Genomic DNA, 18,016 nt, shown 5'->3' with positions numbered 1-18,016 from the left:
AGCGTTATCGATTCGAGGATGTAGTCTCCTTTTATGTTTTTTATGGTTTTACATGTATTTTCCGCATTATTATGTAATGTCTTTTATTTTAAATCTTATTTTGTTTTAAAGACAATGGGATCCCAAAATCCTTCTTAGTATTCTGTTTCTTTGTAAATAACTCTTATTTTCAAGTTACTCAATAAATTATGGTATTTTCGTAAAATGTAAGTTTTTATGTATAGTTTCGATAATGGTCCAATTAGTCTAGATTAGTGGGTCATTACATTAAGTTTTTAGGCTGGAAACCTTAGACCTGAGCCATAGCTCTACGTTAAGGTATAACAACGCCACCAACCCAAAGCTTCATGTATTATGACTAAAGATGTTTTGAGTTATATGAGATGTGATACAATGCCTTGATTGAATACCATCAACATGAGTCATGAACACGAACATTGGCATTTCAGCATCAGCATGTATGCATGGCATGTACAATTATGTGATACATTATTATGTGATATAAGACCATGCATATGAATATGAGAAAAGTTATGAAATGTCTTGAAAAGTCTTATGTAAAGTTAAACATTTTAATGACACAAGGCTTAAGCAAAGTGATAATAAGATGTTTAAAAAGGGTGCCACTGTTTTGATGAAGCAATCAAGTAAGTTCAGTAAAGAAGACGGAAGTCTATAAGACTTATAGTGGCTGCCCACTAGTGTGGGCTAGGTCAGAGTTGACCATTCAGATATGTTTGCCATGTTTCCATCTTTCTCCTCCATATGTGTAATAAGTATGGCAGCTATGGCAACGATGAAATGAGTGTTATGATGAGCCTAGCTGAGATGATGGCTAGCCGGAGGAGAACCCATGGGATTCTATATGATATGTGTAACAAGCCCTGCAGGCATTGGTTGAATCAAACAGTGTGCACAAGTGATATTGGGCCCATAAAAATGTGAAACTAAAAGAAAGAGCATAAAAGTAAAGTTTGAAAGTGCATGAGCAATAAATGAAATGCATAAGTATATAAGTCAGCATATTAGTATATGTGCACTACAAACTCACGACATTCATGTGTATGTGTATGCATGAGATTTGCTTACTGAGCGTTAGCTCATTATGTTATTTTCCAACATTTTTCCAGGTGTGGCTTTAGCTGTTGAGCAACTTGTGGAGCACGGACTCAGTAGCAATGCAATAATGGTTTAGAGTTTTCATATGGCTGCCTTAAATTTAAAGTATTCATACGTGTAATAATTTCTTCTAATAAGTTTATATAAAAGTTTTAAATTTTTCTGTATTTCTTCGTATCATTTTATTTAATTCTTTTGGTCAAGTGCCTTACATACTCGTAAACCCTAGAATTACGAGTATGTGGCAGACGTACCCTACCTTAGGGACGTTACACAATGAGTAAATGTTTATGCTTCTTTTTCTGGCTGCAATAAAAGCATGTACACAGGGTATCCCAATGGTTTGGAACATGCAACAAGAGCATGATTTTGTGGCCAAGTTCACCTCACTATCACCATTACCATCGACCACAAGAAATTCATGATGACCAAGGACTTGGACATCCAGGAAAATTACTTTCTCACATATTTGCTTCAAATATTTTTCTATCTCAGGTGATAGCATAATTGTTGCTTTTGCAGCTCTTTCACGTCTATCTGCTAACCAAGATTGAAGAGTGAATCTTATGAATTCAAGAAAAGTGGCGACTGGAAAGCTCTATGCCTCCTTGGTTTTATTGTTAAAGCTTTCGGCGTAGTTACTCGTCATGATATTGTATCGGTTACCAGGAAAATAAGTGCTACTCCACCTTTCAAAACCAATTCCCTCAAGATATTGAGCAATGGGCGGATCAATTACCTTAATCTTGTCAAAGAACTTGTGAAATTCTGTTCTTCAAAACGCGTACGCTGCACACCCCATAATGTCTTGACAATGGTCAGTTTTGAATTTTACCACTACATTCATACAGATGTGGTGGTAACATGCACCGTGATAGGCATCTGGGAACACAAGGTCCAAAGCATGATTAATTATTTTAGGCCGGTTCGATACATAAGCTAGGTTCTCAACGTCCCCTATGGCTTCCTTCAATTTTCTCATGAAATAAGTCCAAGAGTTATGGTTCTCACTGCTCACCAATGCAAACGCAATTGGAAACAACTGGTTGTTTGCATCCAACGCAACAACACAGAGCATGTGACTACCATACTTATTCTTCAAGAATGTGTCATCCATACAAATTATAGGACGATAGTACTGGAAACCACGTCTAGAAACACCGAGGGAAAAGAAACAATACAAGAAACGACCATCTTCTGCTACAAAATCAGTAATTGTACCTGAGCTCTTATGCTCCAACTGACACAGGTATCCAGGTGAGTATGATTCCTCAGGTGTCCCTCTGACATACATAAGAGCCTTTTCTCTGCATCTCCACGCCTTCTCATAGCTCATTTCGACCCCAAAATGGTGCTTCACGTCCTCCCTTATGTTGTTTGCCATGTACCGAATACCATCGGTAGCAAATTTCCTTTTGATTAGGTGCCCAACAACCCACAGTAATTCTTGACGGTGGTCTTTATCTCAAATTTCTTGTGAGTAAGTGTGTACTTCGTTGTATACAGTAAGCTCGAACATTTTAGATCACATTTTTTTCTTACCCCTTACCCCTTAATCTCTAACCAGAATCAGGATCCTTGCATGTAATGTACCACACATCATTCCCAGATTTCTTCACCATAAACTCAAAATTATTCTTCATTGCAAATATGGATGCTTTGGTTTTCAATTCAAGCTTGTTCTAAAAGAACTTGCCAAGGTGCAATTCTCTTGAAGCTTTGTTGGATGAGGAACTTGCCAAGGTGCAACTTGCCAAGGTTCTGAAAGAACTTGCCAAGGTGCAATTCTCTTGAAGCTTTGTTGGACGAGGAATGATGTTGATGTGAGGCATCTATATCCTCTTTGGTGAACATGGGAGCACTCCATGTTCTACGATCTTCACCTAAGTCCAATGGAGAACTCCATCTAAAACTATCATCGGTTCTACTTGGACCTGGACAACTACTGCTGGTCCCAGGTGTTTGCCGATCTTCTATTCTGCGCTCCTCAGCTACTATAACATCTGAATTCTGTGTTGGAAAATCTGCCCTAATATCTAGCCCACCAAGATCTGTTGCATCAGCAACAGGATCGTTGTTGACATAAGGATCGTAGCCATAGGGATCGTACTCCGTTGTGTCATGCAAATATGACGGATCTCTAACAGGGATATCATCATGGACTATAACGTATGAATTTGTCTAGGCAACAAATGTTCCCAACCTCACTTTGAGTTCCTTTGAAACCATGACATGGGGGAGAAATGTTCTCTTCAAATTGAACTTCTTTATTAACGTTGGGAGAGGCCGATGCATTTCTTATACCTCCCTTCTTAACCAATGTCACACATAGAGGAATCAGCTTCTTTACAGTTTTCGATGCTAACCCAATGAATGCACGCACATGCCTATCATTTTCTATAACGGTAGGTTTGACAGATTGTGATAGGCATGTGTACGGTACCTCAATTTTCAAGTCATGAACACATTTATCCGCTTCAAACTCATCGTACAGAATGTCAAGTCGTTGCTCATACATCACACCCTTCTCCAAAGGCAGAACTTGATTTTCAGCATCCTTGAAAATCCAATCTTTATATTCCAGTTCCCAAACACCATTGAATGCAAAAAATATGGAAATAGACGAATATGTATCAAAAAAACAAAAAAATAGGTCAAAAATTAAAACTATAACATAAAACAACAAAAAATCGATTTATATCGAGGTCAACCTATCGAGGTCTATCGAGTACAATCGAGGTACATCGAGGCAGACTGCCCAACAAATTTCTTATGAACCCATCGAGGCATATACTACATACATTAAGTTCTATGCCTCTATCGAGGTCCATCGAGGACCATCGAGTCTAATCGAGGTACCCATTTTTCCTAAAAGTGTGAGGGTTTTATCGATGTCCATCGAGTCTCATCGAGGTAGTTTTTTTCCCTAAATGTGTGAGGGTTCTATCGAGGTCCATTAAGTCTCATCGAGGCATATCGAGGTAGAAAAATAATATAAACATATAAGGGTTCTATCGAGGTCCATTGCGGACAATCGAGTCTCATCGAGGCAAACAAAAAACCCAGAAAAAAAACTAAGAAATGAATGAAGGCATACATAGATCTATTCGAAATAACAAAAGCAATGTTGATAAACAAGTTTCCTCAATACATATAACAAATATATACCTACCCATATGATTTTTATCTGAAATCCAAAATGAAGTTCTTACCTTGAAAGGATTCACAACTTGCCCCTGAAATCCAACCTCGAAAATTTGTACAGATTAAGCTGCTTTTTTTTTGTGTGTACGAGAGCTTGAGAGATAGAGAGGGAAAACGTGAGAGATAGAGAGGGAGAAGACAATTGGAGAAAAAGAGAGGGAAATTTATGATAATGACATTTTTGGGAATCCAAGGAATACTAGAATAAAAATGTAATAATTTTTTAGCTTGGTATCATTTTGTTATATAGTCTCATTTAATGCATTAAAAATCAAATTTCAATTATTATATTATATAAAAGTTGATCAATGTAGATAAGGGAATAATATAGGCCGTTCTTTTGTCAAAATAATAATAATAATAATAATATAAGAATTGGTGCACTACGTAGTGTTTTCTACATATTTTGTACATTGTAATTATTTAAAATATATCGTGCAAAATTTTGCGAATTTCGAATATTTTATTATACGTGTAAGAAACAACTATTTGAACTTTATTTTCAACATTTTAAATTATTTTAAAATTTTTAAAAATTTAAAAAATATTCTAAATAACTATAATATATATAACATAAAAAAATAATTAATCATCTACATGAGAAAACATCAATAGATTAATGTGTATAGATATACGTGCCATTGTATTTTTTTAATTCATGAACGGTAGTGTGGGACTCGTTTATATAACAATATTATTATATATATTATAAGGTTACGTGGGAATGACATCAAAATAATCATATTGAAATATTAAATATTGCATGCACAAGTTTTTTTACTATAAATACATGCATAATCTCCATCACTTAATCACACAAAATCAACTAAACTTTCTCTCCCATACATTTCTCTACAACATATATATCTATACATATATCTTTTCAAAGCAAATATGCTTGGCATAATAAAGCCTCCCTCAATCTTCGGTAAGAAGATAAAAGGGTCTGTGGTGTTGATGAAGAAAAATGTCTTGGATTTCAATGACATAAGGAATGGGATTATTGATCCTTTGAATGAGTTGTTGGGTCAACGTGTTTCTCTTCAGCTCATTAGCTCTGTTCAAACTCACACTGGTGAGTTAATTTGTGTATATATATATATATCTATATATCTATATATCTGTCCTTTTCACTTTCATTAACACTCTAGTTTACTTCATATGCTTGTAAGGTATTTGACAAAATAACTTTTTTACAAAATAGTAATTTTGTCAAAGCTCTTTTGTAAAAGTGACATTAAAAGTTATACCAAGTACTACTACTGTTCATTTGGTTTGGTGGGTTGTGTTGTTTTTTTTTTTGTAGGTAATGAGCTGAAAGGGAAGCTGGGGAAGGAAGCTTACTTGGAGAACTGGACAAATATACTGACCCTTTTCCCATTGTTAGCTGGGGAATCAGCTTATAGTGTTCATTTTGAGTTGGAAGAGGGATTTGGTGTTCCAGAGGCTTTTGTTATTAACAACAATCACAGTGTTGAGTTCTTCCTCAAGTCTCTCACTCTTGAAGATGTTCCTAATCAAGGCCAAGTCCAATTTGTTTGTAATTCCTGGGTTTACCCTGCTAAACACTACAACTATGATCGTGTTTTCTTCAGGAACAAGGTATATATATATCCATATATTTCTTCTTTGCTTACTTTTCTAAACTGGGTGTTCGACAAAATTACTCAAAGAAAAAGAAATGATGAACTTGGTGGCGTTATATGCAGGCATATCTTCCACATGACACACCAGCCCCACTGCTCTGGTACAGAGAGCAAGAACTGGTTTACCTCAGAGGAAATGGAACAGGAGAGCGTAAGGATGGGGATAGAATCTATGACTACGATTACTACAATGATTTGGGTAATCCAGACTGGGGTGAAAAGCATTCCCGGCCAGTTCTTGGAGGAACTAGTGAGTACCCTTACCCTCGCAGAGGAAGAACTGGGAGACCACCAACCAACAAAGGTTAGAAAATTGTACTATAATAATCAAAGTAAGAATGTATGAACTACAATGGTTTCTTCTGTTATTCATGTTTTTTGTTTATTGTAATTGTGTAACAGATCCTAACAGCGAGAGTAGGGACATAGACCTTCTGAATTTGAACTTTTACATTCCAAGAGATGAACGATTTGGTCACTTGAAGATGTCAGACTTCCTTGTCAACTCATTGAAATCAGTAGCTCTAATCATCAAACCTGCGATAGAGTCATTGTTTGACAAAACCCCAGCTGAGTTTGACAGCTTCAAAGATGTACTGGACTTGTATGAAGGAGGTTTTCCTCTACCTCTTGGAATATTTGAGACCATAAGCAAGAATGTACCTTTGGAAACATTGAAGGACCTGTTTCGAGCTGATGGTACTCGGTTCCTCAGATATCCCATGCCTCATGTGATCAAAAGTATGTAACATAATTATACACTGCCATTGCTATCCTAATCTAATTGGTTTTCTACTTTGAGGTTGATTGTTAAACTCTTCTTCCTTTGGTTTTGAGCAGATGACAAGTCAGCATGGATGACCGATGAAGAATTTGCAAGAGAGATGTTGGCTGGAGTGAACCCTGTCGTCATTCGTCGTCTCCAAGTACGAACTTTTTCTTTCCTATAAATATCTTCAAAGTTGTCTAATGCAAGATTCTTTAAAGCTTCATCTTTGATGATCTTACTTGTGATTTAACTACAGGAATTCCCACCAACAAGCCAGCTTGACCCTTCAATCTATGGTAATCAAACTAGTACAATCACTGAAGAACACATAAGCAACAACTTGGATGGGCAATCAGTGTTTGAGGTGATCAATTTTCCTATCTTTGTTATTCTCAAGTATATATGTATATAATGAATGTGTAGGCCATGATGTCTAAAGTCTTGCGTTTAATCAGGCCCTTTATGACAACAAGCTTTATATATTGGATCACCATGATACTTTCATGCCATTCGTGAGGCGAATCAACGACACAACTTCATCAAAGATTTATGCCACTAGAACACTTCTGTTTTTAACCAATGATGGCGCTTTGAGGCCTCTGGCAATTGAACTAAGCCTGCCACATCCAAATGGTGATGAATTAGGTGCTGTTAGCAAAGTTATTACACCAGCCCAACAAGGCGTAGAAAGTACCGTTTGGCAACTTGCTAAAGCTTATGTCGTTGTTAATGACTATTGCCATCACCAACTAGTTAGCCATTGGTATATCTCTGTCAGAAAAACTAGATCCTATAACTTTAGTTTATGTTTTGTGATGGTTCTAAATATTGATTCAATTTTCATTGGTCATATAGGTTGAACACTCATGCAGTAGCTGAGCCATTTGTGCTTGCAACAAACAGGCAGCTTAGTGTGTTACACCCAATTTACAAAATGTTGCTCCCTCACTTCCGTGACAACATGAATATCAATTCACTTGCTAGACAACTTCTTGTAAATGGTGGGGGTATTATTGAGTCTGTGATATCTCCCAGACAACATTCCATGGAACTATCTTCAGCTGCTTATAAGAACTGGAATTTAGCTGAACAGGCGCACCCAGCTGATCTCATCAAGAGGTATTAATTCTTTCAAATGAATTAAGTATAAAACAGAAAAATGGAAAATAATGTCTTATATATTTTGTTTTATGTTTCAGAGGGGTCGCAGTGGAGGATCCAAGTTCACCACATGGCCTTCGCCTACTGATAGAGGACTATCCATATGCTGTCGATGGACTTGAAATCTGGGCTGCAATAAAACACTGGGTTCAAGAGTACTGCTCTTACTACTACACAACTGATGAAGTTGTTCAAAAAGACAAAGAACTCCAAGCATGGTGGAAGGAACTCAAAGAGGTCGGTCATGGCGACTTAAAAGACAAGTCATGGTGGCCTAGTATGCAGACCCGTGAAGAGTTAATAGAGACATGCACCACAGCTATATGGATTACCTCTGCTCTTCATGCAGCTGTCAACTTTGGGCAGTATTCTTATGGAGGGTACATTCCAAACCGCCCCACAATAAGCAGGCGGCTCATGCCTGAAGAGGGTACTCCTGAATATGAAGAGCTTAGAACAAATCCAGAGAAGGCTTACTTGAAAACAATCACTGCTGAGCTGCAGAGCTTAGTTGAGATTTCCATTATTGAGGTCTTGTCTAAGCATGCTTCTGATGAGGTTTATCTTGGCCAAAGAGAAAATAACTGGACAGCAGAAGCTGAACCTTTGCAGGCCTTTGAGAGATTTGGAAGGAAGCTCTCTGAAATTGAGGATAACATTGTTAGCAGGAACAATGACCCAACATTGAAGAACCGTTATGGGCTGGTCAAGTTCCCTTACGGCTTGCTCATTCCTAATGGAGAAATTGGAATTGCTGCCAAAGGAATTCCCAATAGTATCTCTATCTGAAGCTTCTCTTCTTTTTCTATGCTGATCTCTCTCGCTCTTGTTGTTCTCTATATTTATGTTTAGCTTCTACTTCTCTACTGGCAAATTGCCTTGTGCAATTTGCCTAGCTTATGGCTTTTTTCTATCATAAATATCTACCTATGAATTGTACTGTATGGGAGGGAGTTGGTGATGAACTCTTTGTTTGTATGTTCTTGTTTGAGCTTATTTCTCACTTGAATAAATAAAGATCTGAAGCTTAGTATTTAAATTATGCATCAAGTACAAAACTTGTCGAAATTTTTCAAATTTTTTATATAATTTTTTCTTATTTACTCACACAAATATGACTTGAGAATGTTTACATTACTATAGCAGCAGTATATCTTCATCCATGAGTTAGAGAAAGTGAGGGAGAAAAAAGAGATTATATCTGCATTCATTATAAAAAGAGGAAAAAAAATTACACTTGCCAAGTTCATAATATGGCTGCTCTGACCAATATTAAACTAATTTTCTCCCTGTTAATTGATATATGTAGACTCACTGTGATGACCTTCAAGAACCATGCAAGCCAGTAAATTTCAGTGTCTCTGAGCTCTAGTCATTTCTCTGTAGAAGATGATGTACTAGAGAGGCTCCTTGAGCTCTCATATCCCGAGTGTCGTTGTACATGATCACTCAGGACATCCTGAAAGCCAAAAAGGAAAGACAAATCTCAGAAGGCCAAAAGAACAATACAAGAATGAATGAAGATGAAGAAGCTTGGATTTTCTTGCAGACACAGCTATAGCTATTTGGTCTTAGCTCACCTGTGATGGAGATGTGACTGAGCCATGGTTGGGGGAATGTGAAGCTGGAACATAGCCAGTCCCATCAGCAGGCATATTCTCTTCAGCAAGTTCTCTCATTCTGTTAAGCTCGGGCAACACAATTTTTCCAAGGTCTGGTCTGTCTTTTCTCCTCATTTCGGCACACTTGAGAGCTAGTTTGGCAAATTTGAATGCCTCCTCCATAGGCCAGTTAGTAATAGCAGGGTCAAGCATTTCTTCAAAAGTACCTTTGTCAATAGCTTTTTCCATGTGATGAGTCAATCCCATTGGTGGCTTGGCTGTTAGCATTTGTAGAAGCAAGACCCCAAATGAGTAGATGTCTGACTTAATTCCAAGCATGCCGGTTTGTTGATACTCAGGGTCTATATAGCAGAATGTTCCTGCTGTTGCTGTCATGCGGTACTGAGTCACAGAGTCCGCTACAGATGGAGGAACAAGTCTGGCCAGGCCTACATCACTAATCTTGCTAACATAGTTTCGGTCTAGCAAAATGTTTGCAGGTTTGAGGTCACGGTGAACAAGTGGTTCTGGTTTGGTTTGATGAAGAAACAAGAGACCAGTGCCAATCTCTGCAGCAATTCGGAACCTACATTGCCATGTAAGAATTGGGGTGTTACCTCTTCGAAAAAGACGGTCCTCTAAGCTGCCATGAGCCATGTACTCATACACTAGGCAGCCAAACTCTGGACAAGCTCCAAGAAGGAGAACCATGTTAGGGTGCCGTATGCAGCTTAGTACTTCAACCTGCAGTGTGATCAAACAATTAGTACAATAATAGAATGCATAACACTTTACAAGAACATGTTCATTTTGATTGGATTATGTTAATGGAAACTCCAAGACTGACCTCTTGTTGAAACTGGGAGCGTCCTTGAGCTGCGTCTGGACGTAGAATCTTTATGGCAACTGGGGTGTGATCCAATTCACCTCTGTACACTGGTCCATAACCTCCTTCTCCAATCTTGCGAGATTCAGAAAAATCTTCCGTTGCTACTTCAATCTCATCGATTGTGTATTTCCTATACCTTATTTCTCCACTGGCTAAGGCACCTAGTGCTCTCCTCCTCTCATCCGCTTCTCTTTGAGCTTTCATTTCAGCGTGAATTCTTTTCTGTGCTTCCAATTCAGCAAGCCTTTGAGCAGCTTCGGCTGCCTCAATGGCTGCCTTACACTTTGCTTTTTCCTTCTCTGCAAGTGCCAATGCAGCCTCCTCAGCTAGCCGCGCCTCTTCTAATTTCTGTTCTTCTTCCATTTTCCAACGGTGAAGCTCATATGCCTGTTGTGAAAATATCCATAAATCTCTCTCCATTATTGAAAATATCCATAGATAGATAGACAGACAGACAAATAGATACCTTCTTGTTTGCTGAGAGGGCCTCCTTACAGGCAGTGCTATACATATCCATTGTTTGTTTGAGCTCTATCCTCAGCCTTTTCATCTCGGCTTCCACATCATCCTAATAATCATCAAGAAAGTTAGAACAACTGAGTCTTAACTGTTATTACAAGCTATTGTGTTGTTGTTGATCTTACCATGTTCTGAGAGGAAATCGAAGTTCCACTATCGTTGGAGTGATTCGAGAATTCATAATGAGAAGAGCTCAAGTCAATAGATTTGTGTCCTGATAATGATGATGAAAAATTCTTGAGAATGTCAAAGTCAGAACTAGATGAGAATCTGGGGCTATTTCCTTGTTGATCACTTGTGTCATGGATACAAGGAAACAGGCGATCTATGCTTGGCCTTCCACTGGTCACATAGGATATGTCACTGTCTTGTGAGAGCTCATATGACTTGTTCATTGAATGTTTGCCTCTTGTGAAGGGTGACCTGTTTCATTATTTCATATAAATACACATGGTTGGCTTAATAAATTAGTCTTTTTTATAATGTAACTTTGCGAAATGACCTTCTAGATAGGGTCTAGTATGTCTCGAGGCCATTATGCAAAAAATTATAAAAACAAGGCTATTTTACATTAATAATGCATTGGAAGAACTTGTTCGTTATTACCTCATTTCCATTTCATCTGGTTGATGGTACAGATTGTGATGATTGTTATGATTGCTATGATTGTTATGATTGTTATAATGTGATCTCTCAGGAGCTGCATCAGTATGAACCAAGCAATGAGAAAAAAATGGAATGGAAAAAGAAAACACTCACAACAAACTCGCAACAATGCTCGATTTTCGAGAAACATACTTCTGGGATGATGAGGTATATTGTGGGGAACATTGTGAGGAACATGATGAGGTATATGGTTAATGTTGTTACGAGAATTGGATCTTGAAGGGGCTGGAGCCAAAGCAGAGCGAACCGAAGAGATCTTTCCTTTGGCAATGACATAAACAGTGCAGAACTCTGGTGCCACTTTTGAGACACTGCTGGGAACATCTGTAGGTTTGAATCTTCTGTTGAAAACATGGAAATTAGCATTTTTTTTTTGTTTTGAGGAAAGAAAGAAAGAAAAAAACAAAGACATTACTTGACAATGCTGTTTCTTGATGCTGCACCAAGAACCAAAGTCTCAATAGAATGAGTAGTAACATAGCTGATTATTGCTTTTGATATGTCTGATTCTTCCAATATCACTTCATTGCATTTGATCTGTTTTGCAAGGCAATAAGTTAAACAGAAAAGGGTTGGAAAAAGAAAGAAAGAAAGAGGAGTTAAAATTAAGTTATGATGAAATGATTGAACAGACATCTTTTCTGGTGCAAAAGCAACGAAATGGAAGGAACAAGTCCTTGGCTTGATTCTCCAGTTGTTGTTTGTAGTTTCTTGCTACATCCTCAGAAACCTCATGGACAGAGATGAAGTGCCCAACTTCACATACCAAAGAACATGTGTCATCAAGTCATGTCAAAACATATATACATATATATATATATATAGAAGGTTGGAACAGAAGAAGATATATATGTATATATGTATGGTCATGTCAGAACACATTAAGCAGCTCTCATTAGCATTTGGAACAGATTATGCTATGTGTTTGACATGACTTCATGTAAATATATAGGGAACGACTACAGCGCATCCTTTTTTTGCAATACCGGTGCATCATTTTTCTCTTTTGGCACCGGGAAAGATATAATCCTAATTTTTTTTATCTGATAGTGTACATTATAGGTATTTAGAATATCCTGCAAATTTTCAAGAAAACAGAGTTCAAACTGTCAAATTTTACACGCGTGCAACAGAGAGTTTAGACCCTGTTTCGGTACCATAATTTATTCAGAATTTCTTGAAAATTTGTAGGATGTTCTAGATAGCTATAATGTACACCGTCATATAAAAAAAAATTGAGATTATAATTATTCAGATACAGAAATAGAAAAATGATACACCGGTGTTGAAAAAAAAAAATGCGTTGTAATCGATCCCCATATATATATATAGAGATAAAGTTATATATGATTACATGGATTTGGAACAGAAGAAGCTTTGTGTTTAATATGCAGCAAAGTGATGGTTTGGCCTCTGGTGATGAGATGATCCACAGTCCATTTCAGAGCATATTGGCTGCTTTTGTCCTTGTCAATAGCCACTGCCACAATCTCTTCTTTCTTCTCTGTAACACCTCTTGTCATATTATGTATTAATTTCCAAAAGAGAGAAAATTAGCTTATATATATATATATATTATTTTGTTAGTGAACAAGATATTTAGAAACCCAAAATATAATGATCAGAAAGAAAAAAAAAGTCAGTTATATTCTGGGTTTCTTCTTGTTCTGGTTTTTTAGTTTTCGAATTAATACATATTGGTCAAGAGCAGCAATTATAAATATGAATTATGGTGTGTTAAGAGATAAAAACAGTCTCATAATTCCCTCTAAGAGAGTTTGTTAGTAGTTGTTGTTATTATTGTTTTGGTAAAAATTAACAAAAAAAAGAAGAAGAATTAAGAGATAAACAACTGAAACTAATCTCTTCCTAATCATCTGCTCTGCCTCTGAGATTTAATCCCACATTAGTAGAAGCCAGTTAATATTTGCCTAATTATAAATTATAATAATAATAATAATAATAATTATGTTTTTTTTAATTTAATTTTCTCTTCTTTTTGATCCATAATTAGATAATTATATGATTTCAAACTCACTCTCTTTCTCATAGCATACAAAACAAACATAACTACATCATTCTATTCTTTTCTATATATTTTAAATTAATTAAATATAATTATTGATAATCTTGACTATATTTGACTATTTGTCTCAGGACTTTTTTACAAACTAATTCACCAACAGATATTGTAACATCCTTTTCTTCAAGCTTTTTATGACAACAAGACCACTTATGATTTAGTTAAGTGTTGAATCTTTCTAATTAATAACTAAATTAAAAAAATAATAATTTCGGTTTTTTTTTATTAAAAAAAGTCAAGTATTTTCGGTTTGATAAAAAGCCAACTTATATTATAAGCTTGTTCAATTAGCTAGAGATGAGAGATCGATAGGTATTTTTAATTTAAGGTTCGAATTTTTTTTTATTACATGTTAAGTAATACTAAATATATTATAAATCTATATAAAAAAAAAAGGTTTATATCTTTTTGGACCCTGTGTTTTTTCCTATTACCTGTTTGAACCCTGTATTTTGACAAATTACTTTTTGGACCCTATATTTTGTAAAATAGTTAAAATAGAACTCTAAACTCAATTTTGATGAAGAAAAAATTGAATATAACAACACAATTTTTAAGCAGAATGATTTTATTTTTGTTCTGAATTGTTAGTTTGGTAAATTATTTGTGATTTTAGTTGAAAAAAAATTGACTAAAATCAGGTTTATGGTTCTATTTTAACCATTTTACAAAACATAGGGTCCAAAAAGTAATTTGTCAAAACACAGGGTTCAAAAAGGTATAAACCCAAAAAAAAATGTTGTTATTTTAGTTTTATAATATTAATTCTCAAGTCGAACACTGCTTACCAGTAATCATATTTCAGGCGACGACATATTTGTTTTTCTTTTCAATGCTGACAACACAATCTTTGGTACAACTCTGAGTAAGTAGTGTCGAACAACTCACGAAAAAAAGACCTAGATACACTAAGTCGAACACTGCCCACCACTAGTAATACTTCAGGCGACAACATATTTGATCATGCTCTTCAATGCCGACAACTCAACTCATTTTTCGACACAACTCTAAGGAAAAGTAATGTCAAACAGCTCACAAAAATGAAAAAAAAAAATCAACATCAATGTAAAATCTTAACACGACATGAATCAAAAAATCGATGAAGTAATTATTTCGATCGTGGATTTACATATGATCGATAAACTTATCTTAATTGAGTAGTCAATAGTGGAAATAGATTATTTTATAATGTTACTTTGCAAAATGATATTCTTTCATTTTTATTTTTTGTGAAACAGACTCTATTTGGAATCTAGGTAGGGTGTTGAGATTTTTTCCGACAAAGTGTCGGGTGCATCTTCCAGATTATTTTGTAAAATATTATCAAAACAAGTGTACGACTGTAAGAAAAATTATTCTAATTGAGTGATTGGTGAAAATAGATCATTTTATAATGTTATTTTGCAAAATGACATTTGTTGATAATTTTTTGCAAAATAGACTCTATTTGGAATCGAGAAAGGGTATTCAAAATTTCCAAAAAAAAAGTGTTTGGAATTTTATATAAGATAATCGAGAAATTTTTTAATAAGTTGTTGGGGGTGTTTGGAATGTCATTTTGCAAAAAATTATCAAAACAAAGTTGTTATTGTACAAAAATAACTATATAAAAGAAATGCTATTTTGCCAAACACCCCCTTTAATTAGAGTTGTATAATAATTATTAAAAGCTACTATCACCTTATGATTATAAATTAATTTCCATATCTCTCCTGTTATTATTTCGAAAAGAATTAATATACAAAAACAATTAGCCAAGATAATATAATTTTATTTTTGACTTTTAGTCACAACATATATAACTTTGTCATCATCATTAAAATGTAAAAATGCAATGATTAATTACCACTAAATAAATTCAAAGGAAAAATATATATTTTTTAGTACATCCTTATAAATTTTTAGTTGTGAATAAAAAACAATAGAAAGACAAAAAGCACTATATATATATATATATAGTAATATACTTCAATTGGATATTGTTCTATCTCATTATCACATATATACTTGTAGTAATACAGTGAAAATATATAATCCAACATGAGATAAGCTTAATAATAATAATAATAATTATTATTATTGATCTGTAATTAATATTATACAAAAGACTTTAATTACTTCTTGATCTTCTTCTTTTCTCATTGATTATTTTCCACTTAACTAGCTTCGTCTTGTTTCCTATGATGAACTGCATGATTATTGAACCTCAGAAATGTCAGTATCAAATTAATTAATTAAAAACCATAACATATAATTATAATAATAATAATTATTATATTATCAATTAGTACCTTTGTTAGTTATTAATTTTGGAGTCTGCTAAATGATACATTTGAGTAATATTATATATTTTTCTTTAATTTAAGTCTCTTCATCTCATCTTCCATAGATTTCTGCAACAACAAATTAAAATGGTGTCATCATGTATCACTACATATAATAAGGTTAATTGTATATATATATATATATCAAATTAATTAAGAAGATAATATATATATATAATTATAATTACTAGTTTGTGTGTTAAGAGAAGTGATATGGAACGACGTCGTGGAGGTTTGCATGCAGTTACTGTACTACTACTTGTTGTACTCATTTCTGATGATGAGCTCACAAAACTGATCACATCATCAGACTCAGCTACTGATCCCATATCATCCTCTGAAAATTCACCACGAGTCAATCTCCACACCAACCTATATATATACATAATAACTATGAATTATCATCATATATAATATAACTAATTTTGTCGAATAAATTATGGTACCGAAACAGGCTCTAAACTATCCGTTACACGCGTGCCTGTTTTTTTGTGTACGCATGTAAAATTTGACAGTTTGAACTCTGTTTTCGGCTTCGTAAACTATTCAGAATTTCTTGAAAATTTGCAGGATATTCTAAATACCTACAATGTACACCGTTATATGAAAAAATTTGGGATTATATCTATCCAGGTGCTGAAAATAGAAAATGATGCACCGGTGTTGCAAAAAAGGGGATGCGTTGTAGTCGTTCCATATAATTATGTATATATATATACATGACAATTCTTCGGGCTTCATTTTAAGCCCTACTGATGGAGGGTTCTCAGTGTTTCTCGATCTGTGAACAGTTTTCAGTGCGATTTTTTTTATGACCGTATATATTGTAGCTATTTAGAGCATCCTGCAAATTTTCAGAAAATTCCTAATAGTTTACAGTACCGAAAACTAGGTTAAAAAACATGTTGTTTTTCACGTGCATAAAAAAAATTAGTCACGCATGCAACAACATGTTTGAATTTAGTTTTCAGAATTTTCTAAAAATTTGCATAATACTTTAAATAGCTACAATATACACGGCCGTAAAAAGAAAATCACGCCGAAAACTGATCACGCGCATAAAATTATATAATATAAGTTTTTTTTTTTAAATGAGGCAGGTATAAGTAGGCTTACATGTCATGATGATGATGAGAATGAGTTTGATTATGTTTTGGAATAGTTGGAAGAGGGCAACGAGCACTTCTTACACCGCTCAGCTTCCCTTGTGTGGAGACTATGTATACATTACAGAAATCAGGTACCCATTTCAATACTGTTCTTTGAGTACAACAATTATTCTTCAATAGCCTGCACATATATATATATATATATTAATTTATACATATGAAAATGAAGTCATTATAATTAATTAGTTAATTAAGGGTAGGTTATGTTTTTCTAAAGTATAGTTTTGGTACTCTGTGTTTTACAAGTACAGTGTATTTTGAAATCGTACTTACTCAGTACTTTGTATTTTGAAATCGTACATATTCCGTACCCTAAACTCAAATTTAATTAATAAAATTTTGCTAATTTAATCAAACTGCTTTCAGTTATACGATATATAATTGATGGCAACTTTGTTGTATTAATAAAATTTTATTTTTCAAATACGAGTCTAGCTAGGGTATCAAATGCAAATATGTATGATTTTAAAATACATGGTATCGTATGAGCATTGTTGAAAAATAAGTTACTAAAATGATACTTTATAAAAACACAAAGTACCAAATGAGTAAATTATCGATCTTTAGTTAATAATCATTATATATATATATATATATAACATAATTACCTGGAGAAAGCATAGGTAGATGATGAAGAGGTAGAGCCAAGAAACAAATTCTCAACTCGATGGCGTATGGTATAATCAACCAATGCTTGTGCCACATCAAAATCCTCTACTACAACTATCTCGAATTTTATCTGCATATATATATACATAAATATTTATGTTTATTAATTAATTACAGAACATGATTTATTATGCTATAATTAAATTAATTAATGATGAGATTATTTATATTATTACTTGTCTACGTGCACAGAAGTA

General features: G+C 34.6%; 2 protein-coding genes across 2 annotated transcripts; one reads left to right on the top strand and one right to left on the bottom strand.

The window, feature by feature from the left end:
* Positions 1 to 5,081: 5,081 nt before the first annotated feature.
* Positions 5,082 to 8,941, top strand: LOC133829586 (probable linoleate 9S-lipoxygenase 5). The gene is made up of 9 exons (XM_062259308.1): positions 5,082 to 5,398; positions 5,630 to 5,925; positions 6,033 to 6,273; positions 6,372 to 6,710; positions 6,810 to 6,895; positions 6,995 to 7,102; positions 7,194 to 7,501; positions 7,594 to 7,857; positions 7,938 to 8,941. Exons 1-9 carry the CDS (start codon positions 5,218 to 5,220, stop codon positions 8,686 to 8,688), a joined length of 2,574 nt encoding a protein of 857 aa, XP_062115292.1. The 5' UTR covers positions 5,082 to 5,217; the 3' UTR covers positions 8,689 to 8,941.
* A 529-nt stretch (positions 8,942 to 9,470) lies between these two features.
* LOC133830203 (U-box domain-containing protein 35-like) lies at positions 9,471 to 13,097 on the bottom strand. Its single transcript, XM_062260127.1, has 9 exons — positions 12,929 to 13,097; positions 12,209 to 12,330; positions 11,990 to 12,111; positions 11,707 to 11,912; positions 11,515 to 11,608; positions 11,034 to 11,331; positions 10,856 to 10,957; positions 10,348 to 10,776; positions 9,471 to 10,244 (listed from the first exon to the last, which is right to left on the bottom strand). The coding sequence occupies exons 1-9, from the start codon at positions 13,095 to 13,097 to the stop codon at positions 9,471 to 9,473; spliced, it is 2,316 nt and encodes a 771-aa protein (XP_062116111.1).
* Between the last annotated feature and the right edge of the window lie 4,919 nt (positions 13,098 to 18,016).

Source organism: Humulus lupulus, chromosome 4 (genome assembly GCF_963169125.1).
Source record: "Humulus lupulus chromosome 4, drHumLupu1.1, whole genome shotgun sequence".
NCBI classification, from domain to species: domain Eukaryota; kingdom Viridiplantae; phylum Streptophyta; class Magnoliopsida; order Rosales; family Cannabaceae; genus Humulus; species Humulus lupulus.
The sequence above is the reverse complement of the archived record's forward strand: the minus strand, read 5'-3'. Positions and strand labels throughout refer to the sequence as shown.